Source organism: Hibiscus syriacus, unplaced genomic scaffold, assembly GCF_006381635.1.
Source record: "Hibiscus syriacus cultivar Baekdansim isolate YM2019G1 unplaced genomic scaffold, ASM638163v2 tig00110890_pilon, whole genome shotgun sequence".
Lineage (NCBI taxonomy): Eukaryota > Viridiplantae > Streptophyta > Magnoliopsida > Malvales > Malvaceae > Hibiscus > Hibiscus syriacus.
In genome coordinates this window covers 15,960,634-15,975,309 of record NW_024062900.1, presented here as the reverse complement: position 1 = coordinate 15,975,309, position 14,676 = coordinate 15,960,634, and the positions used below count along the sequence as shown (strand labels likewise).

Sequence of the window (14,676 nt, the reverse complement as noted above, 5' to 3'; positions counted from 1 at the left end):
CGTAACGCTGATTTAATTTCAGATATACCCTCGTAAAATTTAACATCCCGCCAATTGCAATGTTGATCCCTCCAAAATGAGCATTGGGTCCCTCCCATTCTGCTCCTGCTCTGCCCTTAATTTGGTGTCGTTTTGCACTCTAAATGCCATTTCTAAATGATTATGCAATTACTATACTTCCATAACCTTTTTTACTCAAATATCATCCCTCACAAATTTAATACATTTTTTAATTAAATTTTAAATCGATTTGATCACATATGTAAACAACGTTCTATATCAAAAGTGTTTTTGAAAGTATTTTTTTTATATTTTCACGAAAAAAACATCTTTTTTAATTTGAAAAAGGCGTGAGAGGTAAAAGTGCTTTCATGCTCACCTCTCTACTTATAAAACTATACGTCAAACGAAATAACCAAACAAGTAAAAAGATTCTCTTACCTTTTATTTTATACAAGAAAGGATCCATGTGCTGTTCGAGTTTCTAGTAAGTTCCAATAATTTTTAATTTAATTGTTTTAATTAATTAATTAATATTCATTTCGTATATAACATTATTTTTATTTTAAGAATTATCTCATTGTTTTAATAATTATTTTGCAGTCAAATCTACCATCGGTCACTCTTTTTTTTTTCATTAACCAGATAATAGTATATATATATATGTATACGGTTGTAAATCATATCACAGATAGAGGTTTTTTTCCATGGTTAGACCATGTATAATCTTATCCAAGTATAAGATTTATCACCATCTGATCGGAAAAAATATTAAATTAAATTAGAATTAATATTAAATTATAAAATTAGAATATATAAGTAATAAGGATAAAAAGTATAATTGTATTAATTTTATAAACTATCATATATTTTCGTTAGTTTCTCCACTAAATATTAACTGAAATAATTTTATTGATAATATTTAAATAATTAAGTAGTTTAATCAACAAACTTGAAAATCAATAATTAAATAAAAATCTATTTATAATTAAATAGATAAAAATATAATTTAATAGAAAGTATTTTAAATTTCAGAGATGAATTTAAAATCCAAATAATAAGTTAGGAAAAAAGTATTTTCGGAAACTCTGGGAGTAGTTGAACACCGAATTGGAAGATATTTTTAGGGATTGGGCAGTCGCTGATTTTCTCATTTAATGATCATCTGTCTATCTATCAATCAAGTATAACATATATAATTGATATTCCAATATTACCCTTGATGTTTGGAAAACACACACATGCCGTGTGGCTTCCGGCTAAACCCGGACCACCCGGTTGGCTTTCCGTCCACGTCATCGCCCGGTGGTAGGGGCCGCATACCCCCAAAATAAACCCTAAATTCACGCCACATGCACCCCAAATTACCCCCAAATCTACGATCCCCATCCACGGTCTATCTCCTTCCACGCGTACCGATCTCCCTCATCTCCACCGTTCCCGCCAGATCATCCGGGCAGGCCTCTTGTCACCTTCCAAGCCTCTAACGAACCTTCGATCAACAAAAGGATTTTATCTAACGCTCAGAACATTGCCCGAAAATCAAACGGGCAGATCTCATCGCCTTTAAGAACCCAGCCTAGCCTTCTCTCCTTCCTCGCTCAACAAACGGGTAGATCCCAAGCCCAGTCTTCACGTTATTCTCTTTCTCTTCGAAAGGAAAAATAATTTCTGGGCTTTTCGTTTTGAATTCTTGGCCACACTGTTTCAGTCGGCGCGTGGTGGTAATTCAGGTGGCGCGTGTTTGTTACGCTCTTCCTTTCATGGTTTTGCTCTGTGGATTGGAATCGGGAATCCCTCGCCGGAACTCTATCGGCTCCCGATAATTTAATGGCATCCGCCGTGTTGGTGAATCGGAGCGATTCAAATTGGCCGTCGCAGCCGAAAGGGAGTGTTGCCAAATTCATGGGCAAGGTCCCCTTCAAAGGAACAAAACCAAACCCTAAATTCAACAAGAAGCGTCAATTTCACAATCATTTGGCACCACCAGATGACGTTACTGGCCATGTCGTCGATGATTATCCTGCCGTGACCCAATCCGCAGCTTCTGATGATGCGTCATCAATTAATCGGAAGCTGAGCGATTTCAACCCTGGCGCCTTCGTTAACTTCCGTATCAGCTCTTATTCGAGGAAAGAGTTGATTGATCTGAAAATTCAGCTAGTTACAGAGTTGGAACAGATTCGTGAATTGAGTAATCGAATTGATTCGAATGATTTTCACGTTAGATCCAGCTCCAACAAGAAAGCGTTATCCAAGAAGAACATTTCCGGCAACAAACGGCCTTTCCCCTCAAATTTAAGCAAAGAATTGAAGAGATTAGATCCTCAAGAGAATGGAAAAGCATCAATTGGTCATTTGATGAAAAGTTGTTCCCAAATATTGAACAAATTGATGAAAAACAAGCATGGGCACATCTTTAATTCGCCGGTGGATGTGGTCGGAATGGGTCTTCATGATTATTACAATATAATCATGAAACCGATGGATCTGGGCACGGTGAAATCGAGGATGGGAAAGAATTTTTATGGGTCTCCCTTGGAATTTGCGGCGGATGTGAGGCTCACCTTCAATAACGCCATGCTGTATAACCCTAAGGGGCACGAGGTTTATGTGTTGGCTGAGCAATTACTTGCAAAATTTGAGGAGTTGTTTCGGCCGTTGAGCTTGAAATTGGAGGAGCAAGATGAGCCATATCTGGGTTATTACGAGGAAAGGTTGCAGGCGAGTTCTTGGAATCATGGCGAAGCCGATAGGTTGAAGAACGATGGGGAAATGGAGGCTGAGAGGATAATGGTCGATAGGTCAGATTCAGCTAATTTTGTTGCAAGATCTGATAGAAATGGAGGGGTTTCGGGCTTTGTTCCAAACCAAAATCCACCACAACAGATGCAATCTCAGGTGCCGACCAGGGTGGCTTCGCCAGTAAGGCCGCCCTCGTTCAAGCCATTGAAGCAGCCGAAGCCAAAGGCCAAGGATCTGAACAAGAGGGAAATGAGTATGGAGGAGAAGCAAAAATTGGGGATGGGATTGCAGAGTTTACCGCAGGAGAAGATGGATAATGTGGTTCAGATTATAATGAAAAGGAATGGGCATTTGAGGCAGGACGGGGATGAGATTGAACTTGATATCGAGGCAATGGACACGGAGACGTTGTGGGAGTTGGACCGGTTTGTCACTAATTACAAGAAGATGGTCAGCAAGATGAAGCGGCAGGCATTGATGGCAAACAATGCAGTAACTAATGACAGCTATAGGGTAAGCACTAAGCACATTGTGATTGCTTGATGGTTACTAATAGTTATTACCTTATGGTATGAATTTATGACTGTTCTGATCGGAAAATGCAGGAAGAGGCGGGTACCGAGAAGTTTGAGGTTCCAATGGAGATGAAGCCAAAGAAAGTTGATGCTGGAGAGGAAGATGTAGATATTGGGGATGAAATGCCAATGAGTAGTTTCCCACCTGTGGAGATTGAGAAGGACAATGATGGTGCTAGTAGCAGTTCTAGCAGCTCCAGCAGTTCGAGCAGTGATTCGTCGTCTTCAAGCGGTATGTCTGGATGTTTTAGAATGAGTGTTCATCGATGAAGGAATAAAAGAGGAAATGCTTATCATGTAATGTAATTTGAACAGGTTCAGATTCTGGGAGTTCTTCGGGAAGTGAATCGGATGCAGATGATGCCCGATCTTAAAAGGATGAGCTATTTGATTTTGAAGCTTGTGAACTGAGATTTGGGGTGGGGGTGTAGATGAGGGTAGAGTTTGCTAACATTTGCTAACATACTGGAAAAATAGATTTGGATTCCAAATACCACATTTTGCTTTCTTTGACAAGAACGACCTTAAAACCTCACTGTTTTTCTTATGGAAACCTGAATTCCATTCTAGTGATGAATTCTCAATGCTCTAGGATCTATTAACTTTAATGGATTTATTTAAGCTTAAAAGAAGCAATAAACGAATCATTCAAGCCATCAAAACATGTAAATTTAAGCTTGATCGTTCAATTGAATTATTTTTCTGAATTAATATATATAGGCTCAACTATTCATTAGAACCATCAAATACCGTGCAGTCGTCTAATGTTAAAATCTAAGACCTCTAAACATAACATCCATCTCTTTTAAAGAAGCTTGGTTCGCGCAACTTTTTTAAAATGTTACAAAAATTTGAAGATTGATCATGCTATTTTATTTTAAAAAATAAAGACACAAGAACGAAAAAAGCGTAACCCGTCTTGGTTCAGTTATTTTTGTCAGAAACAAAAGAAGCAGCTATGGTTGATGAATAATATGTACAAGACATTGTTTTTGTTGTACATAAAAGCAAATTTCCTGTATTATACGCATGGAGACGTGTTTGGGCAGAAATGGTTGACATAGTTAACTTACAAAGCTTTCAAAATAGTGACAGCAATGGGGCGTCCATTAATATTTTCATCATCAAAATCAGCTTATATAAATAAACAAAAGGATGCTCAACAAAATCCCTCAATCTCTTAGGTAAATTATGCCTGCATGACAACAAATTATCACTCACTGTGACCAATAATGCAAAAACTAAATGAAAATTTGTATCTCACCTATGGCTACGGAGGCTTCAGCAACCATCAGAAGCCATTCGAGTTGCAGCGGCAATAGTTTGGTTACTGTGAGAACAAGCACCACAGGAAAGCCAAAAGCCAAAATCAGGATTCCTTGGTAAGCTGTTTCCACAAATATTTGATTTATCTGATAGCTCTCTCTCTCATTCGAGATTCATCAACTTGAGAAAAACGGAACCAAGCTGAGACTCGCAGGCAGAAACAGTTTCGGGTCTCAAACATCTCAGAAAAGCCTTGGTTAAGTCTAGTGATGTTATCATCTGGAAGATCTTCTTGGATAGGGTGCTTGCAGATTTCTCTCTCTTGAATGGTTTTGATGCCAACTTCAAGTTTTTCTCCGACAGAGATCCGAGAGTAGACAGCGGCACGGATTCATCCTTCGGCAACTTCTTTTCTTTGAATACCTTTCTTTGAATGATTCCCCATATACGCTGTCCGAGTTGTTCACTGCCTTCTGTAGTATGTGGATTTACAAATGCCTGAGCCAGGTTCGAGTATACTGTCAGGACCTGAGGCTTACCTGAATTGAAAAGATCATGAAGACAAACTTCTTAGATTCTTGTACATAAGTTGTAAGGTTAAAAAGAAACACTTCTTGAATGAAGTTCAGATCACAAAAATTAACATTTCTAAGCTCGCACAATAACAAATAGACGAAACCGATAGGAATTGTCGCATAATGAACTTGCCTCGATTTTCATGCAAGTAAATTTCCAGAAGCGAAAGAACTCTAGTTTGAACAGGACAAGCTGGGACTGAGCAGCTTCGCTACCTGCCTGATTTTTTTTCTCTGTAAAGATCAGAGCAAGATAAGTGTCCATGGGGAACATAGCATCGTCATCCATTCCTCCATCAGACTAATCAGAATCTTCAGAGGATCTTTATCATCCTCCTCACTGCCAACTACTGCCTCAGAGTCTTCCGATTGTTCGTCAATGTCAGCTGTTTCACCAGTCTCAGATTCATCTATATCTTCATCTTCCTCATTACTGAGAAGGTCGTCGTCGTCATTGCCATCATCGTCACTGCCTATTTCCTGATGTCTAGCAGGTTTTAGGTCTTTCTTAATTATCCGCAACATCATCAGTAACATCGCCACAGAAACATCTGAAAACCTATATATAATACATGCCAAATAAAATATAAATGATTTTTTTGTTAAGACACTTATAACAAGAAAAAGAGAAAACAACTCCAAGATGCTCTAACAAAATCAAGAAAAAATATTACGAATAGAATTAATAAGTGAAAGCAACAAACATTAAAGGGTGAAATAAAAATTAAGGAATTGCAAAACCAAATAAAGGTGCATTGACGATCTTCAACATCACATAAAAATGAATTAAGTTATTGTCGCGCACCTGTTCAATAGCAGAACGCATAGGGGCGGATGACTGTGGCAGCAAGGAAAGTAAAGTATCCACAAGAACATCCATCAATTCTGGTGCTGCATCACCATTTGACTCATCTTCTCCAGATGAGTCAGGATCCTCAGGAGCTGCAAAAGCTTTCTTATAACATATGATAAGCTCAGAGGCTGCATCACAGAATTCCCCAGGTCGGAGGAGCACTTGGAGTAGCAATAGGATGAGCAAGTACCTCAATACATGCAATTTATTTGCATCATTGCCAAGCCTGCAATTCCTTTCCTGCCATTATTTAAGCATTTAGAAACAATAAATAATTGCAAAAGTAAGTATAGCAAACAAGTTCATAACTAAACTTACAAATTCATAAACACACAAGATCAACAGTTAAAGAAGCATTCCTATTGTTATTCACCAAGGATAAAGCCACTTCCCTCCACATCAATATACCACAAATCCAAGTGCTAAGAAATTTTCATGGGAGTGAGACCACATGCCTAGCCGTTGCGAGACACCACAAGAAGATATAATTGTGAGCTGTTACTATTGTAAATATTAGAGTTTATTTAAAATTAGTGATAGAGATAAAATCTTATCTCTTGATAACAGAAGATAAGGTTTGTATGTTTAAATAACTCCCAGCAGTAGTTAAACTCATGTATCTTTAAATAGACTCTGTATTTTATCTACAAGATATAGAAAAACACAATGCTCTCTTGAGTTTCCACATGATATTAGTCTAGGGATCGATCTCTCCAATAGGATCGATGGTTTTCCCTTCTGAATCTTCTGGCGCTAACTCATCGGCAGATTCCCTTCAAACTGTCGACGATTTCCCAGAGCTCTCTAGCGCAACAGTCATCTGCCATCATTTTGTCGGCCACAACTACTTTCCGTGGTCTCAATCAGTCAAGATTTTCCTTACTAGACTGGGAAAACTTGGCTATATATCCGGAGAGATTCCGAAACCTTTTTCAACAGACCCATTTTTTGAGAAGTGGGTACGTGAGAATGGTCGGGTGATGTCTTGGTTGATTAACACCATGTCTCCTGACATTGGTACCAATTTTCTTCTCTACGAAACCGCTACAGATATATGGGAAGCTGTTCGGGAGACATATTCCAGTACAGACATGAGACAACACCTCTGAGTTGTTCGATATTGAGAGTAAGGCATCGAATTTAAAGCATGATGGCTTCCGTGTTACTGAATTTTTTCATACTTTGTCTGGTCTGTGGCAGCAACTTGATTTGTATGCTGTTCATAATTGGGAAACTCCCAAAGATGCAGCCTTGTATAAACAGATACAAGCACAGAGAAGGGTTTTTCAATTTCTTAATGGCCTGAACGATGACTGGATGCTGTGAAGGCACGAATCCTTGAAACTAAACCTGCTCTTTCCCTTCGGGAAGTCTTTGCGGAAGTCAGAAGAGAAGAGAGTAGGAGATCCTTCATGCTGCCTTCGGTTCCTATCGCTGAGAATTCTGCCTTGGTTACTCAGTCTTCTTCTTCATCTCGGACTAAGAAGGGCCGGCCTGTTTGTGATTTTTGCAAGAAAGTTGGACATTTGAAGGACCAGTGCTGGAAACTTCATGGTAAACCTGGCAAATGGAAGCCTTCTTCCCCGCGAACACCTCACGAGTCCCACTCCAAGATCGACAACCCTGTGAGTAATGGTGTTTTCTCACAGGAACAGATTGCTGTCCTCCAAAAGATGTTTAGTAGCATGGGAGACTCCCGTAAAGCCAATGTGGTTCTGACAGAAGAAGAAGGTACACAACATGGTTTCTTTCCTACTGCCCTTTTAGCAAATCAAGATGATCCGGCATGGATTATTGACTCAGGAGCCTCAGACCATATGATTGGCAACAAAACATTGTTTTCTACGTTTTTACCATCCTGCTCTAAGCAGTTTATTAAAACTGTCGATGGGTCGTTATCTCCTATTAAAGGTTCTGTTATTCTTAATAAGGATATTATGCTTAGGGATGTCCTTTTCGTACCTAATCTTGCTTGTAATTTGTTGTCTGTGAGTAAACTCTCTAAGGATTTGCACTGTTGCTCACGATTTACCAATACTGGTTGTATTTTGCAGGCACTGGATTCGAGGAAGACGGTTGGCAATGCTAGACTGCACAATGGGCTCTATCTTCTTTATGGCACTCTTTTTTTGCATTCTTCAGCTCTTTCTAGTTGTGTTACTCCTTTAGACCAACATGATCAAATAATGTTATGGCATTTCAGGCATGGCCACCCTAATTTTTCTTATCTTGCTAAACTCCTTCCTCATTTGTTTATTAATAAAAAATCACAGTTATTTAAATGTCATATTTGTCCACTTGCTAAGCAAACGAAATCCTCTTATCTCACATCTCCTTATAAAACATCACACCCGTTTGCTTTAATCCATAGTGACATATGGGGACCCTCTACAGTGAAGAATATTAATGGGTGTAGATGGTTTGTTTCCTTCATTGATAATCATAGCAGAACAACATGGACTTACCTAACGAAGGATAAATCTGAAACTATGTTTATTTTTGAACGGTTCTATACTATGGTTGAAACTCAATTTCAAAGTCACATTAAAATATTTCAGTCTAATAATGGGGGAGAGTTCTTTGCTAGTGCTTTGGGTGAGTTCTTTAAGAAAAAAGGCATTGTTCAAATTAACTCCTGTGTGGATACATCACAACAAAACGGATTTGCAGAGCGTAAAAATATACTTTTATTGGAGTTAACTCGATCCTTGTTATTTTTTGGGAATATGCCAAAATATTTGTGGGGAAAGGCCTTATTAACTGCCACTTATATGATCAATTGTATGCCTAGTAAGGTTCTTAAGTTTTGAACACCTAAAGATGTTTTCTTGGAGAGTTTTCCTTCTTTCAAACCGGTTTCTTCTATTTTATCTCTTCGGATCTTTGGTTGTACTGTTTTTGTTAAAATTTTGGATCCTTCTAAGTCTAAATTGGATCCTAGGGCTCTAAACTGTGTTTTTGTGGGTTATTCCTCACTTTGAAAGGGCTACAAATGTTACTACCCTCCTACTAAGAAACCTTTTATTTCCATGGATGTTACGTTTTTTTGAACATGATCCTTATTTTTCCAAGGCTCTAATTCAGGGGGAGACTTGGACAGAATTTCAGCCTTGTTAGGTACATCCATTCTTTTTTTCTTCTTCTATACCTTTAAATGATTTGCCCACTGCATCTTCTAAACATACTTATGTTCATTCTTCAACTCCCGTTGCTGCCCCTTTACCAACACCGCCACTTTTTTCACTTCCTAAAACGGTTCATCAGAATGTACAAACTCCTAAACAGCTTAGAGTTCATACTAGAAAGGAAAAAGCCAAGAGTTGGATTTGAATCCAACTGCCTTGGAAGATGATGGTGGTAAGGAAACTTCTCTTGGTTTTTCGAATGTGGAAGATTTAAGTCCAACTGCCTTAGAAGATGATGGTGATAAGGAAACTTCTCTTGGTTTATGATATGGAAGATTTACCTATTGCAAAAAGAAAGGGAACTAGACAGTGCACTAAATATCCCATTCAAAAATATGTTGCTTATGGTAACTTAATGCCTTCATTTAGAGGTTTGACAGCCTGTATTGATAAAGAGAAAATCACGACAACCATTGAAGTTGCTTTGAAAGACCTATGTGGAAAAGGGCTGTTGAGGAGGAAATTCGAGCACTTGAGAAGAATGGCACTTGGACCGTTACTGCAAGAAATCGGTTGGTAGTAAATGGGTCTTTGCGATTAAGTATAATTCCGATGGTAGTATAGAGAGGTACAAAGCCAGACTTGTAGCTAAGGGTTTTACGCAAACCTATGGTATTGACTACAAGAAGACTTTTGCACCGGTGGCAAACCTAAATATTGTTAGAGTGCTCTTGAGTCTTGAGGTGAACAAAGATTGGAGTCTCCGCCAACTTGACATAAAGAATGCTTTTTTTGAATGGCAAGTTACAAGAAGAAGTCTACATGAAGATGTCACCTGGAATGAAGTCTGAACTAGGAGGTCATAAGGTTTGTAAACTTGAAAAAACTTTGTATGGTTTAAAACAGTCTCTTAAGGCCCGGTTTGACAGGTTTACCAAGGTCCTTATAGAGAATGGGTACAAGCAGTGTCAAGCGGACCATACTTTGTTCATTAAAATTAATTCTGTTAGAGTGCTCTTTAGTCTTGCGGTGAACAGAGATTGGAGTCTCCACCAACTTGACATAAAGAATGCTTTTTTTGAACGGAAAGTTACAAGAAGAAATCTACATGAAGATGTCACCTGGAATGAAGTCTAAACTAGCAGGTCATAAGGTTTGTAAACTTGAAAAAACCTTGTATGGTTTAAAATAGTCTCTTAGGGCCTGGTTTGATAGGTTTACCAAGGTCCTTATAGAGAATGGGTACAAGCAGTGTCAAGCGGACCATACTTTGTTCGTTAGAATTAATTCTAACAAGGAAAAAATTATTCTCATTGTTTATGTTCATGATATTGTAGTGATAGGAGATGATGGTGGAATAAATCAGTTGAAGAGGTTATTGAACAGAGTATTTGAAACAAAGGACTTGGGGGAAATTTAGGTATTTCCTAGGCATGGAGGTTGCTCGATCAAGCAGGGGTTTGGTTATAAACCAGAGAGAATATGTTCTTGACTGACTCTCAGGAGCTGGCATGTTAGGATGTAAGCCTGCTGATACTCCTATAGAAACAGACTTAAAGCTTAGAGGAGAAGAAATTGGGGCTGCAATCAATAAGAATCAGTTCCAAAGGTTGGTGGGAAAACTTATTTACTTATCCCTAACCATACCCGATATTTCTTTTCCTGTGAATGTGATCAGTCAGTTTAAGATCGATCCGAGAGGACATCTAGAATCTGCTAATCGAATTCTAAGGTACCTAAAAGGTACACCAGGACACAAGTTGTTCTTCAAGAAAACTAGAGATAGAACTGTAAAAATATTCACAAATTCTAGTTGGGCTAGTGAGGTTACTAAAGGAGGATCGACAAGTGGATACTACTCATTCGTATGGGGCAACTTAGATACTTGGAGAAGTAAGAAACAAAATATCGTTTCTAGGAGCAATGTCAAGGCAGAGTATAGAGCCTTATCATTGGGAATCTATGAAGGCATGTGGCTGTTGCGACTACTAAAGAAGTTGGACATAGAGCATGAAGGGTACTTAGAACTCTTCAGTGATAATCAATCGTCTATTCAAATTGCGAAAAATCCTAGCCATCATGATCATACTAAGCATGTGGAGACTGATAGACACTTTATTGCAGAAAAAGTGAATGGTGGGATAGTAAACTTGACTTATGTACTCACTAAAGCTCTATCCAAACAAGTTTTCGAGAAGTTTCTATCCAAGCTGGGTTTATACAATGTATATACTCAAGAGAGTGTGAGTTGTTACTATTGTAAATATTAGAGTTTATTTAAAATTAGTGATAGAGAATAGAGATAAAATCTTTTCTCTTGATAACATAAGATAAGGTTTGTATATTTAAATAACTCCTAGTAGTAGTTAAACTCTTGTACTCGTAAGTCTTTAATAGACTGTATTTTATCTACAAGATATAGAAAAACACTCACTATTCTCGTGAGTTTACAAATTGTTTGAGAACTTGGAACTATTAAAGAAAATAGCCTAAAAAATTGGGAACATGCCAAAAGTAAAGGATGAGATCACACTTACCTCTTTATAAAGTTTACTCTCCATTTCTAGCAATTTTGTGACTGACAGTTTATCCGCATCACTCAAAGTTCGAAATAAAGAAACTGAAGGAATATTGCGAAATGTGCTAAAGAACCGCATGAAGTAGGAACCAGGGTCATTTGGCTCAAGCGCATTAGCCAAAGATCGTGGCTCTTCAACCTTTGGAGCACTTGCCAGCAGTGATTGGAGCTGTTCTATGCAAATTTTGCAAAGAGCAGTCGAGGTTGTTGTTTTTGGCCATCTAAATTTCTCCTGTAATTCAAATGAAGTAACTTCATTACCAAGAGATGAGAATAGACCTTGTACAGATAGAAACTTCAATATTTCCCTTTGCGCTCGGAATTTTGCTTCAGGGTCCAACTTTAAATGTTTCAGAACACTGGCAAGTGATACTATGACCCAGCCTTTAAAAAAAATCAGCATTCCCCACAGTTCCAACAGAATCCTTGTCCTTGATTGAACCAATCTCAGAATTCTCATCGGTTGCTTGACTCTGATCTGAAGGCTCCTCGGAACCATGGCCTTCATCCAAAAACAAGTTAACCAAGTTCTGAACAAACAGCATGCAACCACTCCATGTTTTGAACTCCGCCATCAAATATTTGACTGTTTTTGTCTTTGTAATGCAATCAAATTCTCCACTGCTGTGCTTCTGAAAGGCAACAATAACAGCCACTCGTCTGACATCGTCATTCCTAACCCAGTCTAATAATTCTTTAAGAAAATGCTGAGCAACTTTATAAAGCCAGGAATCTTTCGTGGAAAGTATATCCATCAAGCACTGAATAACTTTGGAGGACAAAACAATTGGTATAAAAGAAGGCAGGAGAAGAAGCAGAATATCAAATACTAAGGTGGCGTTTGGTTCGCTAGAATGTTTACGAGGGAATTGAAATCTGTGAAGTAATTGGAATCCAATTTTATATTCTGCTTGGTTGGTAGGAAAAAGAATTGGAATCCAATTTTATATTCTGTTTGGTTCGCAGATATGTCAGATAAATTTGATTTCAGTAATGTAAAATGACAGAATTGTCTTTATTGTTTTTTGCTTTATTTTAGTTTGTTTTACAACTTACATATAGTAATATATTATAAAAAATTTAAAATATTAATTTTTCGTTTTATTGAATGATTATTTATTTAAATAAATTATAAAAATCATGCTAATAAATATTATAAGTTAAAATCATCGCAATTAAAATATGTTAATAAGTTACCAAAAGATAGAGCAATATTTCGATACATTTCAATCAGAGTATGTTAATTAGTTACCAAATAATATACCAAAAATTATTTTTATTCAATATATGAATTAAAAACCAAACCCGACACGACACAAAATAATAAAAAGATTATTTTTATTCAATAAAAATATTGACTTAATTGAAAAAATTATATATAGAGGGATATTATTCTAATTATTCCTAAATATATAAGGTAAAATTATATTTTTTTTTCGGGTCGGTCATGTTTTTTTCACCCTAAACCTGAGCTCGACCCGACCCGAATATCACACTTAAAAAAACCCGATCCGACCCGACCCGACCCGAATATCACACTTAAAAAACCCGACCCGGACAAAATAAAGTTTTACCCGACCCGACCCGAATATATGAATTAGAAATCCGACCGACCCGAAATAATAAAAAATTATTTTTATTCAATAAAAACAGTGACTTAATTGAAAAAAATATATATAGAGGGGTATTATTGTAATTATTCCTAAATATATAAGGTAAAATTATATATATTTTCCGGTCGGGTATTTTTCACCCTAAACCTGAACTCAACCCGACCCGAATATCACACTTAAAAATACCGACCCGACCAAAATAAAGTTTCACCCGACCCGACCCGAATATATGAATTAGAAACCCGACCTGACCCGAAATAATAAAAAAATTATTTTTATTCAATATATAAATAAGTTACCAAAAGATTGATGAGGGTAGTATGGTCAAATTTCAATTCCCTCTAACAAGGGAATTGAATTTCATCCATTCTTGGATGGAATTCACTTTTCCTCGTTTGATGGAAAGTTGAAGCCACGAGGGATTCTAATTCCCTTGAAAAACTTGAACCAAACATGGAAAAGTGGTGGAATTAGATTCTAATTCCCCCCAATTCCAAGAGATTTCATTTAACCAAATGTCACCTAAGTGTTTACGATCATGAGATGAAAGGAAGAGGGATCTTTCAATAACATCAGAGAATGATTGGACATTTTTTGCAATTTCTTCTTCAGAAGAGCTAGACTTGCGACCCTTTTTGTATTTTTTTAAGGAACTAGAAGCAGATGCTGTATCTTCGGCCTGCATAACAGTATTAGGTAGGAGTATATTTACCAGAACAGGCCACAAACTGTGGACCCGGGGTTGACAAAAAGTGGATTCCTGCCATATTACATACCAAAAAAAAAAAACGTTAGAACATATTTACGCCTTATTTTTCTCAATATCGATGTATAGATTAATCAAAAATTATCTTCAAGCAGTTACTGAGGATAAATAGTTAGCGGAGAAAAGTCTGCTTGGACTGAATGGATTTGGCAAAAGTTTGCTGAAATTGCTGTCGATGGATGTTTTTTCATGAATTTTTAAAGCTAACAGCAAAGCATCAGGATTTCCAACATCAACAGCTTCTTCAAACCACTGAGGAACTCCTGGAGCTTCAAGAATATGATCCAACATCAACATCAACATGTAGAAATGTTGCATAAAGACTGAAACATCTACTCAACACATCAAACGCATTCATAAATTGCCATAACAGTTTCAATACTGACATGAACCTTGCCAAGACATACATACAAATGAGAATACTTGGAACTGCCAGTATGATGATCGCTAACCAACATATGTATACAGTTATTAGAGGTTATAAAGACAAAATAAATGAACTAGTAAAAGCATTAAAAAACAAAAGCAAGGGTATTAGAAGGACTTGGCACAACATCCAACCAAAAGAGTAAAAGAAATT

General features: G+C 37.3%; 2 protein-coding genes and 1 pseudogene across 2 annotated transcripts; 2 read left to right on the top strand and 1 right to left on the bottom strand.

Moving 5' to 3' along the window:
• Positions 1–1,590: 1,590 nt before the first annotated feature.
• Positions 1,591–3,836, top strand: LOC120144626 (transcription factor GTE7-like). Its single transcript, XM_039158657.1, has 3 exons — positions 1,591–3,258; positions 3,351–3,552; positions 3,636–3,836. Exons 1-3 carry the CDS (start codon positions 1,831–1,833, stop codon positions 3,692–3,694), a joined length of 1,689 nt encoding a protein of 562 aa, XP_039014588.1. The 5' UTR covers positions 1,591–1,830; the 3' UTR covers positions 3,695–3,836.
• An 897-nt stretch (positions 3,837–4,733) lies between these two features.
• On the bottom strand, positions 4,734–14,399 carry LOC120144780 (annotated as a pseudogene).
• On the top strand, positions 6,655–8,463 carry LOC120144627. The gene is made up of 2 exons (XM_039158658.1): positions 6,655–7,745; positions 8,069–8,463. Exons 1-2 carry the CDS (start codon positions 7,427–7,429, stop codon positions 8,101–8,103), a joined length of 354 nt encoding a protein of 117 aa, XP_039014589.1. The 5' UTR covers positions 6,655–7,426; the 3' UTR covers positions 8,104–8,463.
• Positions 14,400–14,676: the final 277 nt, after the last annotated feature.

Excerpts from the sequence above, each read along its gene's own strand:
- LOC120144626 (XM_039158657.1), top strand. The coding sequence starts at position 1,831 with ATGGCATCCGCCGTGTTGGTGAATCGGAGCGATTCAAATTGGCCGTCG. Across the intron at positions 3,259-3,350 it reads TAACTAATGACAGCTATAGG|GAAGAGGCGGGTACCGAGAA; the intron begins GTAAGCACTAAG and ends CGGAAAATGCAG. Across the intron at positions 3,553-3,635 it reads TGATTCGTCGTCTTCAAGCG|GTTCAGATTCTGGGAGTTCT; the intron begins GTATGTCTGGAT and ends TAATTTGAACAG.
- LOC120144627 (XM_039158658.1), top strand. The coding sequence starts at position 7,427 with ATGCTGCCTTCGGTTCCTATCGCTGAGAATTCTGCCTTGGTTACTCAG. Across the intron at positions 7,746-8,068 it reads GGTTCTGACAGAAGAAGAAG|GCACTGGATTCGAGGAAGAC; the intron begins GTACACAACATG and ends TGTATTTTGCAG.